Genomic DNA, 15,770 nt, shown 5'->3' on the forward strand with positions numbered 1-15,770 from the left:
AATAATTTTGTTACAACCTAGGTCCTAAACGTCTTATACATCTCATCATGTCTCTTTTTTTAATTTGGAACTATGCTACAACGATAGGTTCCATGTTGGACAACAAGACCTCATTTGCCTATGGACCCAATAAAACACAATACTCCTTATTGAGGACTTAATCCAAGGTACGATATCGATACAAATTTAGCTACAAATTTACTAACCTCCAAAATATGGTAAAATGTCCTATCTTTCAAGTCAAGGGATCATTTGCAAGCAGACCACCATGTTCAAACTTATATCCTTGACAGTACTTTTTTGTATGGTGGATTGCCAATATTTACTGTTCGGTATTATAACATACTTGAGTGTTAGTGTGATGTATCATCTTTGTGAAGAAGAAACTTCACGAAGTTATTGTCCACTTTAGCAGTCTTGTAAATCATACGTTTACCGATAATTATAAATATATTTCAAGTATTTAGATATATCTAATTCTCCTGTGGACTCCGTCCATGTAAATAAACCTTCTGGAGTACTCATGGACTTCTTGCTCTATGGCCGATATATGGCACATATCATATACTGTTTGTGTAGTCATGGAAGAGGAAAAGCCAATGCATTAATCCATACAATGTTCCCAATTTAAATGCAAATGGCTTTTAAGGTGTATCCTATCTAGCACTATTATTAGAGAAAATGGTCATCTCCAATACTATAGTATAGTACAGTAGTGTATCATATTATTATTTAGCATTACATAGTGCTAAATATCATTGTAATCATATTATACATATAATACTATATAGTAATATAGTATTACATCATAATATTATAGTGTAATGTATACATTATATATTTTTATTATATTATTATATTATATAATATACTGTTTTTTTACACAATAATGTGGTTATGAAGGGTGAAATTGTTCTATCTTATTAAAATCACTCTATCATCCACTAGTTCCCAAGTAACATCCAAATAAACGAATCTTGCCTTGTCATCATCCAAACACATGAAGAGATTAATTGCAATTACTACGAAATAACACCATATTTTTCCAAATAAAATTAAAATTTATATCTGTTTATACCATGTAAATTAGTATTCTTTGGTATAACTTCTTATATCAAGAAACTCATACCCAACACAGAAAAGTTCTGATCTTACACGTGTGCAATATTTCTTGGCTCTTGCTTTGCTCCTCCTTTAACATGGGCTCAACACTCGATCAACCAAAATAAAGTCCGGTGGAGATCCGAACCCTACGTATCCGACCCCACTACGTGGGCCCGGTCGGATCCCACCGACTCTTTTACGCCCCGCTGTGATTCTTCTTGCAGCCGACAATTTTCAAACGCTTCCGATATCCGCCAACTGTCAAATCCAACGGCCGATTTCCATTTCCAAATAATCCGTCTCTCGAGGAATGGAGCCGTCAAAAATACCGTTAAATTCCCAAGAAGCATCAGCCGTCAAATATTACACCTGTCGCACGGCCAGGCTATCACGGAAAGCTCCACCGACTATATGAACACCTGTCGCTGGGCCTCCACGTCCCCTTTTCACCTTGTGCCCATTTCCTCCGTCCCTCGCGCTCTCTCTGTGTCTCTCTCTCTGCCCCCCCAACTCCCTCTCTTCCCGATCAAAAAAAAAAAAAAGAAATAAAAGAAAATAATTGGATCTTTGTTCTATTTTTTCTGTAGATTGAATGGAATCCGATTACATTCTGTCCAGGTAAACTCACTGATTTTATCAGATTTATCGTTTCTAGATATCTTTTTTTTTTAGTGTAATTGTTTCTAGATATCACCTCCCATTTAGAAAATATTGGCTTGAAATATATTTTTGATTCCTTTATTCCTGTTTTAAATTGCATATTTATTGAAAGTTTTAGCCTTTGATCTCTGGTTGTGATTGCGTTTTCACTGGAAAGCATTCCTTGCTTCATGTAAGTAGCCGAAGAAGATGTATATCTCCTTTATTTCATCGAGAAAACGAGTTTTTGATGGTCTGCTGCCTTGAATGTCATGCATGTATATTATGATTTATTTGTATCTTTTTGAATATAAATACTTGTGAAATTCATAGGAAAATTATTAAGTTGTGCAGATGGGGAGATGGAAATGTAGTCCTATGCGTTTATATTTTAATTATTTTGGATTAAATTTGGAGGCTGGACTTCAAAATTCTAGCCTATGGATGTGCAAAGCCACTTCAAATTTTAACTCGCCGTTCTCTGTAGGAGAATTAACTGGATTCAGTTCCTCTTTTTATTCCAATCCAAGCCCATGAATGCTTTATGCCGTTTGCCTTCCGAATTCTGTTGTTTCTTTGAGGCCTCAATCGTGATCGTGATTTAATATGGTGTTGCTTTATATTTTTTTTTATTTTTTATATAAAGTATGTGAATATGTGAGATTGTATCTCATATATATTTTTCTCATAACATAGATGGTCATTAAAACAAAGGATTTGAAAAAATTAAAATGCAACAGGATATGAACTTAGATACAATTGGTTGAGAAAAGAATTTATAACATCAAGATCTGCTAATTAAGTCAAGGCTAGGACATTAAAGTTTGAGTATGAACTGTATGTTCATTCCCTTCACAGTAACAGCAAGAACATGAACAAAAGAAGCAGAGGTGGGAAAGGGGTTAGAGTGACCACATACCACCTTAGAAAACTTGTTAGTAGGGTTAGTTGTTAAGTGTTAGTTCTTTGATCCTAATGTATGAGGGGCTACCTCAATGGACTAATGGATCTATGATGTGTCTACTAAAAGAAGAACTACAATGCAGAGAAGGATGGTTTCTTATCAATTTCCTCATTTGATAAGAATTTGCAGTGTTGAGTCTCCCTGTCAAAACACTTTTCTTCAAATAATCATTAGTATCCAGTAAGTTCTTGTTTATTAAATAAAAGGTATCCATAAATCTATGTTCTCCATACGGATACAACAAAACACTGTATGGAATCCGAACCTCGCAAACTTAGGTTCGGGAAACTTTAAAGATTTCAGGGGAAGGGAAGGTTTCCCCTCCCCCGAACCCCTCCCCTTCCTATCTTTTATAGGATATTCTTACCCCCCTTCGGCCTACGGCCTCGTCCCCCTCAGGGGGAATACTTACGCCTTACCATGGCGTTACTCTACCGCTGAGTTAAAAGGCTTATAGGAGGAAGAGTTATGATTTTGAGAAAGTTGCAAAGGGGGATGGATGCGCGCAAAGACCTTTTGGAGATGGTTCCTGTTTGGGGTAGTTTTACTCAGCTGGGACTTCACCTGTGGTCTCAAAGGATGATCAGTCGGATAGCGAGTACCATTGGGAAGCCGTTATATATTTATCAACCTACGACAAGTAAATCAAGGCTCGCCTATACTCTTTAAAAGACAAGCTTCAATAGTGCAGATATTTTGTCCATAACAGAACGTAGTCCCTCTTTAAAACATCTGTGCTAGGTTACCATTGAGGATTTTCTGCCATTTATTCTGACTGCAAACAAGTTTATACTGGCAAATGCAGTTTGTTTTTAGGAGTGTCAGCAAATATCTTGTTACCGTAACACTGTACTATGTAATCCATATCTTGATGCATGGTGTATTGCAACCATACAGCCCTTCAAGTCTTGTGTTTGGTTCCCCAAAAGAGTGCAGGAGATATGTCCTGGTCTATCAAAGAATCTAGGTATCTGCTCATTCTTAGGGATTTGATTTGATTGAATGTCCTGCTTGTGGTATATTGATATTGTTTGATTGTTTATGCTGACATTTGGAAGTAACTAATTACTGGTAGGGAATTGGTATGCCAGACAAGTAGGAAAATTTGGGCTCTCTGGGCTCTACTAATTAGGATTTAGCAACAGGTCCTGATACATATTCAGTTTGTATTTATGCATGTGTGTGCTCCTTTATAAAGAACTCATGCATGTATGTGCATATTTGAAGTTTGTATAAGTCTATTCAATACAGTTTCATACTGATACGTTCCTCAGAAATACAACAGACAAAAATAGAGATTAATCTTCTAGAATCTACAGTCATGTGCTTGGATTATGCATTAAAGCATAACATGAAAACTTACAGAAGGGATTCAGCTTATAGAAGAAATAAAGTGGTTTTCTGTTTCCCATTTATGTTTTTCTAAGGTGGTGAATCATAGTCTGCAAATTTAACAAAACGCAGATTTGACAAAGCTTTTAAATTTCATTGAATTTCATCCTTGGATCATTTTTTCTAAATTATTGTAGAAGAATCCAAAAGAATCCTGCAGGTATTAGCATTCGTGAGATTATCAATAATGACTGATAAATGATGCCTCAACCACGTTGAAGTATCCTTAAAACATACTTTTTGCAAAGTAGAGTGTATCTCAATCATTAGAACATCAAAAAGTAAATCATCTTTGTGACTGAAATTTCCATAAGTGTGCAGGCTTAAGCACAGTTCTTGGTATCCAGTGAGTTCTTGAATAAGAATTGCTCATACAATGGTAAAATTTATCTTCTGGTGTTTTTCAAATCTACTACTAATTTGTTCGCAGTTTCCACTCAAAAATAATTTTTTATCTTAATATATTTAGTTTAGTTGGTTCGCATCCCTCTCCACATGGGAGAGGTTCAAGATTCAAATCTTGGTTGGCGGGATCCCACTGCATTTCATCTCTTCAGAGACATCTGATAAAATTGGAACAATGCAGAGAAGATTAGCATGGCCCCTAAGAAAGGATGACATGCAAAAATCCAGGCGTCTCACCACATTTCTGAAAAAAAGAAAGGAAGAAGGGAAGAGAGAGGGGGAGAGAGAGAGAGAGAGAGAATGAGAAGGAGAGAGATTCTGATCTTGTCTTCCATTGTCCTGAGTTAAAAATAGTTTTGATTATAATGGTGTCTTTCTTCATTTAACTACATTCTCTCTTCAGATTGTAACGTTTTCTCTTTGCTGCACAGAGATCCTCAGAACATAGTGGCATAGAAGGTCAGAGGTCTGTCAGAGACATCTTATGGATCCTATTCATGGGGATTCAAGAAGCAAGCATACATACGATGAACAAAGGCATCCTGGTCTGGGAAACAAACCAGAAATAAAGAAAGTAACTCCTAGCTCATCTTCTGATGGGGAATCATTTGAAGAAGGTTTCTTCCAACTAGATGCAGCTGAACTCGACAAATCATTTCTGCAAATCACTGAGATTGCCAGTGATAAATTAGCCTCACAATCCAAGACTCAAAATGGCAAAGTTAATGATACCAATGATGTTGGGATGAGTGATAACTTGGACATGTTTGGACGAAATCATTCTCCCCCACTTCAGGTGATGGGGAGGTCAGATGTCCCCGACCCAAATATAGTTCCATCTTCCATGTTCACAAGGACTACGTCCTCAGCAATAGACGGGAGCGTGGTTTCAAATGAATCTTTGTTCAGCATCCAAATGGGGAATTCTAGCTTCTCTAGGGACCATGTTTTCTTGACAGGCAGGTCCAGAGATCTGACCAACTTCCCCATGGACCCGCCAAGTGCAGCAGAGGCAGCAAATGCTGCAGCCATGCAGGGTGTCTTGAGGGTAAATGCAGAGAAAGTTGGTGGTAAAGACAAGCATCCAGCTGGGGATATGCATCATTCTGCTAGCATATCTAACCTCTTCGACAGCAGAATGGCTAGTTTCCAATCTTTTACATTTGCAGAGTATGCTCTCTTCTGCCTTCTTTATAGACAAGATTTTCAATGACCATCTTGCTGCCTTTTGCTAGCAAAATTCACAAATTCAAAAGCAGATAAAAACATAAGGGAAAGTAAATTAGGCTACAAATGTGGTAACATGATACTGATTTTTTAAGTTTGAAAGTTTGAAAGATAGGAAATGTGTCATTAGTGGAAGGATTATCATTGTGGTCAATGGTGTAATGTTTAAGTAAGTTTCCTATTCTTTCCTTTGGCAATAAAATAGTTAGTAGTGAATGTGGATGGATTTGGTTATGAAACTCATTTTTTGGTGACTTCAGATTGACAGATGGAAGAAGTGGATCAGTTAAGGTAGGACCTGTGAACCAACCGCGGCACTGGGAGCAGGCACAGCAGCGTCCACCACAAACCAAGACCACAAAAGCAACTCCTGCTGCCAAGTGTTTTCCATGCTTTTCTTGTTCATTCTGTTCTTGAGGGAGTGTGAGTACCCTAGCAACTCCTACGTTTCTTCCTCTAATTCCATTACGATCCCACAAATTGACGAGATGTCATGCAAAATGCCTTGCAGGTTTCTGATCAACAATATCGTGAGGGATACTCTGCCACTCACTAAGTAATGTTCTAAGAGCACATGTTTATCATCATCAATTGTTCCCCTCTCTCTCTCTCTCTGACAATGCATTGAATTTGAATTAGGGAGATGAAGTTTCTGTGGTTTGGAGTCTGGACAGAAAAGTATACATGATTACAGAGGAACAGGAGAAGGCATGCATTTCTTTTAGTGGTTGAGAAGAACTGCATCCAATATAGTCTTGTTTTCAGTATTGTAATGCTAATGTTAGGCTCAGGTACTCATCTCTAGGGTCTAATGTTTTCTTTTCAGAGAAAGTTACAGATTTAAGTCCTGCATTTGCTTTTGATATCATTACAACTTGAAAAGTACATTTGTTTCTGAGGACTAACATTGTCTGAGATAAAGCAAGGTAACAAAGCATTTGTTGGATCAATACCCCCGACTATCTTTCCTAATCTCATAGCACCTTCCACAATTTTATTAAGGTGACGTATCAATCATGTAAGATAGATCTAAAACTCAGTGACGATTGCTTGAAGGAGATCCGCTAATGGAATTAGAAACTATCTAAGGTGGAAATTATTGAGTTCAACATGAAGCGACACCATTAGCGATGTTATCTAATTTTTCCAGGTATAACACTGCTACTGGTGATCCAGGCTGCAGTCAGAGGCACGTTGATAGATGAAGCAGGCTTGCTTGGCAGGTGCTATGCCTGGATGCCGCTGCAAAGGTGGTGGAGACCATTTCTCGGCAAATTGAATGCTGGACTCCAAACTGGCCTTAGTGGACTATCTGCAGGTTGTGCTCAAAAGTATGCTCAAGAACTATGCCATAGAAATTTTTATTGTATATATATAGGGATAAACAAATGCAATTTGGTTGGCTTATAGTAGATAAAAGTAGCTTGGTGACTCCTTTTATAGAATTGATTGACCAAATCTCTTTGAACGAAACTTACCTTCCTAATAACCTACATTAGAGGTTCTTCTCACATGCATTAAGATTCCTTTCAGCATCTTGTAAGAATTGGTGAAAATATTGATAATAGTTCCAGTAACTACCTTGAGATATCACTATATTACCAATGACCAATCGTTGCATGGAACAATTGAATTGTTGAGGTGTTATCGTAGCACATCATACCAAAACAGCATGGATTATTCAAAATTCGTCACATTGTCATCAATACCTGGCTGCATCATGTGTATCTTTGTGAACAGTTCATTGACGTCACATGTGGATCATTTACACGCACGCGCAAATAAATCATTTTAATTGAAATAGTATAATTGCACAAAAATTTTATCTAACTCATGCTCTAAATTTAAATGTCTGTTTTATGTAGACTCAATACGAATGAGGAAATTGCTGCTGATAATTTGTTTTTCACCACCTTATGAGGCTGTACAAACTCTCGAATATATTGCATGATCCTTGGATGCCAACCATTGAATCTGCATAACTTCTTTCCCATCTTCGAGTTGAAGAGTCTTAAGAAGTGCAGACAGTTTACCTTACAGGTTCCTGCAGTTTGTAGGAGGAATATGCGAGCGAGGTCATCCAATTTTTTTTGTGCTGCATGCTTGTTGATCCATATGCAAGTGCACATCACAGGCTGATTGAATTAGATTCACAGCCTCATTCGATGATCTCGCGAGTTCTTGCGAACTGCTGGAACCTCTGAGAGACAAACCTCATTAGTCAATGAATCTGCCTAAGCACCAAGATTTGCACAATTAAATTTCAGCCTGCTAGTGAACGACAGATGAGTGGCTATGCACCAAAGATTTGTCCGCTAGAAGCCCACCAATTCTATTTATTCCAATATTAGATAACTCAAAACAAACAAACAAAAAACCCTAGATTTTAGGACCACTTCCTCCTATTCCTTCTTATGTGTTTCTTGCACCCGCTCTCTTTTTCATTCCCTCTACCTGCTTTCTTTCAGTAGAGATGATCCTGGCCTTACTGGTCACGGCTTGGGAGGAGCCCGACAGGTTACTTTGGTTGCCGATGGGGCGGGCGCGGGTGCGGGTCAGGAATCTTCATGCCTTGATTAGTAAGGAGCCTGCCCGACAGATTGAGGTAGGATGGATTTGAAGGATGCGGCTTCACCCGTGTGTGGCGTTCTTCATTTGGAAAGTAACATGGGGTTGCCTACCGACCAAGAGCTTATTGGCCAGACGGGGTGTGCGGATCACATAGTGCTACGAGGTATGCATGGATACCGAGGAGACCATTGATCATGTCTTTTTGTGGTGTCCTAGGGCCAGGGAGGTTTGGAGCAGGTCTTCTACACCGCTTCTTCACTCGGTGGTGTCGGCACAAGATCTGATTCATTTGCTGAGAGGATCCATGCGGAGTCCCAGTACTGCTGAGGTGGGGGTCTTTCAAGCATACTTAGCTTATTATATTTGGTTGGACAGGAATGCTGATCAATTTAAGGGTAGGAGGTCGACTCCGAGGACTGTAGTGGACAGAGCTATGCTTCACGCGGAGGAGGTCACCTCAACTGCCGCTAGTTTCTCTTCTGGGATGGCCAAGGACATCTAGGGTACTCTTTCCGCTGCCACGGTGTCTAGGTTTGCCCTTATTGATTTGGTGCCCTCACCTCTTGGTCATCTCAACATAAACTTTGATGATAGTTATTCAGTGGATGGTGTGTCTGGAGGTGTTGGATTTGTGATCAGAGATGATCTAGGCAGGCTGATAACGGCTGGCGGTCATCATACACCTGGACTCATGGTAGTGGGTGCTGAGCTTCAGACAGCCTGGAAGGGTATATCCTACGCGATGCGGATACTTGGAACCGAGTGTGTGTGCCTTGAGGGCGACTCTTCCATTGTGATCGATTGGATCCGAGGAGTGGACAGGTACGGTGATGGCCATCCTCTTATCCGGGAGACTCGCAGACTAGCCCAGGAGCTGAACGAGTTTCAGGCAACACATGTGTTTTGGGAGGCGAACCAGGCAGCAGACTAGGTCTCCTCTTTTGTCGTCCGAAATTTCGAAGAGTTCCTCTGGACATCAGTAGCAGACATACTGTCTCCTTTGTACTCCTTATTATCTTTTGATTTCGCAGGTTGTACTCACGTTAGATCTATATGAATTGTCATTTTTACCCAAAAAAAAAGCATTTTCTTTCTGAAAATGAGAATATTATTTACCATAATAAAGAATTGAAATATATCTTCTTACTCAAAAATGCTCAAGAACCCTATGGATGTCTTAAGATTGGTCTTCTACTCCATAAAGGCAGGAAAATCCAGTCGAATTAGGTAGAGCCTACATCAACCCAACACCCTCCCGGCCCAGATCATATGAGTGCAGACTAATAAGGCCCATAGATTGGGACTTGGGCTAAGCAGGCCAACATGCCCGATTTCTGCAGGATAATCTTACAGGAATATGCAAACAGGTTCTTATTATGGTTGGATTTCCAACGAAGTGGTAAATCACTACTTGTTCTTTTTCACTTAAACACTAAACCTTTACAGTTGCAATACTCCAAGTATATGCTTTAATTTTTTTCCCTTCAGTCTTGCGCTTTGTTTTCCTAATCAGCAACCCCACCAAAACACCACAAAACAGAAGGTTATTTGTAGCATGTGAAAAGATAGCTTACTTTGAAAAGGAAAAGACCATCTCCAGATTAACTCAAAAAAGTAGTCTCTTTCTGATGCAAGTCACTTTTTTCCATTTTTAAACAGGTTAAAAAAAACATTTCTGTAGAGATGACACTTTATTTAGTTTAACTAAAGTAGGAGTTTATGTTAAACTTATCTGAGGCAAAAATGTTTAGTTAACCAAAGACATCTAACTAAGCAAGCTAAAACAAAGAGACAGCTTCCATTAATCAAGGCTAAACTAATATAAGATTAACAGGGGAATCAATTTGCATCAAATGAATCCATTATATAGTTTATTAGATAAGTAGCTCATGCTACGAAATTTTGATTCCTTTTTTTACAATTTAACAATGATTGATGGAGTATGTGGATCCATCTACTCCAAAGTTTGTCTCCACAGAGTCCAATATTTACTTATGCATATCATATGTAGTCGACATGGCGACATAAGAAAAGCAGGTTATGGATAACCTTGATGTCTCTTGTGATCTAAGCTGATGATAGTACGGAAGGAAGCAAGAGAGACCCACAATGGCCTGGACAACCATAGCAAATTTTGCCAATCCCATTCTAATAGTCAATGTGGAAGGAGCAATCAGTCCTTCCTCAAAAGATATTCCTGTTACTCTAAGCTCTACCAGTTGATTCTAAAAACCATCAGTAACTATCATGCAGATAGAATGTTGCAGTCTCAAAGAGGGCAAAGAGCATCAGAAATCTTTAATGTATATAGGTCACCACACAAGTTCTTCAAGAAAGGACAGCTTATTTGTAAAGCTTTAGCTACAAGTTCCACTTCAGAAAGAAGCCTCCATCCAAAACATTTATCGAAGTTGCAAAGAAGCCATCATATGAATGGGAAACCTCAGCTTTCCATCCAAGCAGGAGAATATCAACTAGAATAAAACTAAGGGGAAGAGGCCCCGCAAAGAGAGAAGAAAAAGGGATAGCTTGTGACCCTTGTTCACAAAGCTTCAGATTTTGTTCCAGCTCAAGGCAGCACCCACCAATGACAGTCTACTTGTCTTCTAAGCAAAACTGACATCCAAAGCCACTTCCACCATCCATCCACACCTTCCCCACCTTTTTTTTTACTCCTGTTTTCCCCTGCTGCCTGCTATCCTAGATAATGCATCTCCAAGTCCATCTAGTACTCCATCAGAAACAAACATCAACAACCTGTTCTCAGTAATTCATCAGTTTATAATATTACAAAAAGTTCTGTGAAATGGGATCATTTCAAATGCCTGCAAATTTTCCAAGTTCTGCATTGCCAGAGTCCTCTTGTGCCTATCTACTCCAAGAATTGAAGGTTAGTTTGTTGTGAAATTTAAGGTTCTTGATCTTTCGAAAAGAATTAAGGTTCTTGGTTGAATACTATGTACTTTACTGATTTCTTCTTGCTAAATTTGATGAGCTGCTGGAACTGAATAGCTGATTTGGGATGAGGTTGGGCAAGATCAGCTTGAGCGAGAGAGAGTTCTCCTTGAACTGGAACAGGAATGTTTGGAAGTTTATAGGAGAAAAGTTGACAGTGCTAATATCTCTAGAGTTCGACTACATCAAGCACTGGCTGATTCAGAAGCTGAGTTAACTAATCTTCTGCTTTCCCTTGGAGAGCGATCATTACCAGGAAGAGTGAGCTCTAACAACAATGATCTCTATCATATGCATCAAATGCAATAGATACCATCAAATTAGGACATGTCTTGCTTTACATGTACTAAGTAGTACATATCTTGTACAGCCAGAAAAATTGACAGGGACACTAAAGGAGCAGCTTGATTCGATTACTCCTGCCCTTCGAGAAATGCAGATGAGAAAAGAAATCAGGATGAACCAGTTCCGGGAGGTTCAGACACAAATCCAAAGGATTTCATCAGAGATTGCAGGTCACTCAGAATATGATAGTGTTGTTGTGAATGAAGGTGATCTCTCACTGAAGAAACTCGAGGAATATCAACATGAATTTCAGAGACTTCACAAGGAAAAGGTACTTGGAATTAATCTGAAAAAATACTTGTACCCCTCTTAACGTGACATGATTTTTTTTTCCTTTCTTTCTTTCTTTCATTCTGAAAGAATGATAGGCTCCGGAAAGTGGAAAAGTACATAAATGAGGTGCATCAGCATGCTGAAACAATGGGGATGGATTCCTCGAAAATCATTACTGATGTTCACCCGAGCTTATTGCATGGTTCAAGCGGACAGCAATCAAAGAATATTAGTGACACAATTTTGGACAGACTCAAAAGCACAGTACAGCAACTCAAAGATGAGAAGCAAAAGAGAATGGAAAAGGTGATTTTTTTTACCTTCCCTCCCATGCTTTTCGCCTTATGTGAGCATTCGAGTAACATAGCAACAGGAAGTAAGAAATGAAGACAACCATTAATGTTGTATAAGTTACATAGCTTGTAAGCTGCTGAGCTTTGCACAACAAGTATTAATAGTTTATGAAAAGGTAAATGCAAAATCCAAAATATTCATATTGTAACAATATGCAACACCATAAAGTATTCATATTTGCTGCCAGTGCAAAATGGCTATAGCCCAGTGGTTGGACCTCTCCAAATGGGTGGATGCTCTGGGTTTGAATCTTGGAGCTGTTTCCCATGTGTTTAACCCTGTTAAGTCTGCTTCATGGTGCTTCCACCGTTAATCCCCTGGAAGAAGAAGAGAATCAATTTGTTGTAATTTGCAAGCATCCAAATAAATGGTTGAAAAAAAGTCAGATCAGAAATGTGTGAATCTGGTCACTTTATAGTAATACATAGCATTATGAAATTGTGATCAGAACTCAGTTAAAAAAACAAACAAATTAAGACAATCAGAACCAAATATCCATAAGAATCCTATAATAGGAATAGAACAAGATCTTTTGCATCTGATTTCATATAATTATTAGATGAACCTTAGTATCACCAGAATATTTGTAACATTTTGTAGAATAAACAAGGATCACTTATGTTGACTAAGATTGAAATTACGCTCTTTAAAAATCATATTGTAGCTCTTTTTTCACAGAAATGTGGTAAGAATGTTGACACAATGTTTGACTGATCCATGGTCTAAGAAATTTCTTGAACTGAGATTCTAAATGATATTTCTTATTTTAGATGAGAAAGATACATATCAGGCATTTTAAGGTTCAAGATCATTTTCAAGACAGATTTAATATAATAGCCGCAGCATTTCAAGGTTGAAGGTTGCATTTGAGATGATTTGGATTGATGTCATACAATGCACAAACTTGAAATTACTGAATTATCAAAAGATGGATTGAAACAAAATTTTTGTAGCGGAGCACCAATATGATTAATTGTTTAGATTCAAATTCCAAACTAGTTTTTCCAGTCATGAAATTTTTCTTGATCATAACGTTACTCACTCACCATTTCCACAATCAGTTAATTGCTGTAGATGCGAATGATAGCACAGTGTGCAATAGTTTCAACTGAAAATTACAGAAACTGCATATTTGCAGCTTCACAGGCTTGGGAAAGCATTGACAAATTTGTGGAATCTTTTGGATACACCCATGGAGGACCAGCAACCATTTTCTCATATCAAATTTTTTTCATCATCAGCCTCAGTAAGTTACACTTTAGGCCCTGGAAGCCTTACCCTCGACATAATCCACCAGGTACAGGCACTTGTCCACATCATAAAACCTGAGGATTAAGAATATGTTTCAAATCTTCTTTAATAACTGTTTCAGTATTTAGTCTATTCTGGCTGCTTAAATGGCCCAGCTTTGCTTGAAACATAATCCAGGCTGAGTCTGAAGTAGAGAGATTGGATCAGTTAAAAGCAAGCAAGATGAAAGAGCTATTCTTTAAAAAGCAAATTGAACTCCAGGGCATATGCAAGAAATCTCACATGGAAGTACCCCCTCAGTCTGAGATGGAAAATATTATGAAACTTATCATATCTGGTGGGCCTCTTGCTTCAATTTTTTTTAATGATTCAAGAATTCTCAATGTTACTTTCAGTAATCCAAAAAATTTACATGCACTACCTGAAGGTGAGATGGACCATTCTGACCTCCTCATGTGCATGGAAGAGCATATATCTAAAGCAAAAGAAGAGGCTTGCAGCCGGAAAGACATAATGGAGAAGGTCAACAAGTGGATGGCTTCATGCGAGGAAGAACGCTGGCTGGAAGAGTACAGCAGGGTCATTCCTAATCCATCAAAATACATACTTGTCCAGCATTATCCCTGATATACTAAACTCTCATGTCATGTCATTTTGATAAATGAACTGTTTACAGGATGAGAATCGTTACTCGGTAAGCAGAGGGGCTCACAAAAACTTGAAACGCGCAGAGCGTGCTAGAATTATAGTCAACAAGATTCCAGGTAAGAATTGATTGTAGTAAATCAAGAATGATGATTATACCAAAAAAAAAAATCAAGAATGATGATGCAACATAAACTGATATGATCTAAATGCAGCTTTGGTCGAATCGCTGATGACCAAGACTAGAATTTGGGAAGAGGAAAGGAAGAAAGTTTTCTTGTATGATGAGGTCAGACACAAAACCCTTTTGAGAAACATACTCTGGATTTTACCCTTTTGTTAAGATCATGCATACAACTTGCTCGTGACAACCCATGAAGCATCTTTTGTATCTCATTGTGAAGTTCAGATATTCTGGTGTCAAGCTAAAACTTAAATGCAACAGAAACTCAGACAAAAAAAATTATGAATTTTTATTATGGTTACCTCCATTTTTCAACTATACAGCATGAAGGTTTAAGCCTTAAAAAGATTTAAAAGCTCCAAAGTTCTGTTTTTATACAGCCCAAGATATGCATTTGTTTAAATAAATTGTTAAAACAACACAGCCAACATTATCATGTTGGTTAAACCATGTACTAGGATCAATATAATTCCACTAAAGGGAAATCACTATTTGAAAAACCAGTAAGTAAAAACTGCATCAGTATGTCTAGCTACATATCATTTTGTGCGATAACATATAGCAATTATTAAGTAATTTTCTGTGCCGGGTGGCTGAGAAAGGAATCAAGGATCTGGGGCAGACAATATACTCCTTAAATGTAGACTTCTTGAGTCCAAATATCAATTCCATTTGATTTCCAAAAAAGAACAGTTCAAATTATTTTTTTCAGCATCCTCCTAATTCCACAACATCAACCAATCTTTCTGTGACTTCGCAGGCGCCTCTTTTGGCTATGCTTCAGCAATACACTTTGATGAGACAGGAAAAGGAAGAAGAGAAGTACAGGCAAAGAGTAAGTTTTTCATGAGGAACAAAAGAAAATTGGAAGGTCCTATGAGGATCCTTCATAGGACAGACTGGTAATTGTAACGGTATCAAATCATGAATACCACTTTCATAATATTACACACAAATAATATGATTTTGGTACAGGAGAGAAAGAAGGTACAGGCTCAGGTTGCAGCACAGCAGGACAAGTTTAGCTCAAGGACAAACACAAGCGCCAGTCCTCTTTCAAACAGGAGCTTAAATAGCAGTTTCAGCAGTTATTCCCCTTCATACAGGAGGCTGTCTATCACGAACCAGCATCAAAGATCGAAAATTAATTCTGCAACACAAGGACCAAATTTCAACAAAATGGGTCGGAAGAAACAGGTGGAGAGCATGTTGGTTAAGTACAACCATGTCCGTAAATTTAGAACAGAGACAGCATCAGAAATCTCTACCACAATTTCAGGCCCATCATCTCCATGACTTTTCTTAGCTAGGAAAAGTTGTCTTGCTTCATCATAAGATCGTATCAGTAGAGAAGAAAAAAAAAATGGTTGTTTGGAAAATAAAGATGCTTGTAAGAGAAAATCCTGTGTGTTACTACAACAATTACAAGACATCATATCCTACATCCCAGGCCTCAACCGG

At 38.2% G+C, this 15,770-nt stretch overlaps 2 protein-coding genes and 1 non-coding gene across 5 annotated transcripts; all 3 read left to right on the plus strand.

The window, feature by feature from the left end:
- The first annotated feature begins 1,560 nt into the window (after window positions 1-1,560).
- LOC103715794 lies at window positions 1,561-6,681 on the plus strand. Of its 3 annotated transcripts, none has more exons than XR_005508753.1 (5): window positions 1,561-1,722; window positions 4,936-5,900; window positions 5,992-6,154; window positions 6,243-6,287; window positions 6,371-6,681. XR_005508753.1 is itself a non-coding variant. In XM_026807331.2 (4 exons), the coding sequence occupies exons 2-3, from the start codon at window positions 4,989-4,991 to the stop codon at window positions 6,146-6,148; spliced, it is 843 nt and encodes a 280-aa protein (XP_026663132.2). In that variant the 5' UTR covers window positions 1,561-1,722; window positions 4,936-4,988; the 3' UTR covers window positions 6,149-6,154; window positions 6,243-6,681. The 3 variants fall into 3 exon arrangements, 1 of the variants encoding a protein (XP_026663132.2); XR_003386982.2 differs by having other exon boundaries at window positions 4,936-5,674; XM_026807331.2 differs by having other exon boundaries at window positions 4,936-5,674; window positions 6,243-6,681.
- LOC113463330 lies at window positions 4,647-4,750 on the plus strand. Its single transcript, XR_003387417.1, has one exon. It is a non-coding gene; the product is annotated as a U6 spliceosomal RNA (small nuclear RNA).
- A 4,133-nt stretch (window positions 6,682-10,814) lies between the features above and the next one.
- LOC103715765 (65-kDa microtubule-associated protein 8) lies at window positions 10,815-15,751 on the plus strand. Its single transcript, XM_008803514.4, has 11 exons — window positions 10,815-11,192; window positions 11,315-11,518; window positions 11,628-11,873; window positions 11,963-12,181; window positions 13,368-13,526; window positions 13,658-13,817; window positions 13,908-14,059; window positions 14,157-14,244; window positions 14,341-14,414; window positions 15,070-15,144; window positions 15,285-15,751. The coding sequence occupies exons 1-11, from the start codon at window positions 11,109-11,111 to the stop codon at window positions 15,603-15,605; spliced, it is 1,782 nt and encodes a 593-aa protein (XP_008801736.2). The 5' UTR covers window positions 10,815-11,108; the 3' UTR covers window positions 15,606-15,751.
- Window positions 15,752-15,770: the final 19 nt, after the last annotated feature.

This window comes from Phoenix dactylifera, unplaced genomic scaffold, assembly GCF_009389715.1.
Source record: "Phoenix dactylifera cultivar Barhee BC4 unplaced genomic scaffold, palm_55x_up_171113_PBpolish2nd_filt_p 000601F, whole genome shotgun sequence".
NCBI classification, from domain to species: Eukaryota; Viridiplantae; Streptophyta; class Magnoliopsida; order Arecales; family Arecaceae; genus Phoenix; species Phoenix dactylifera.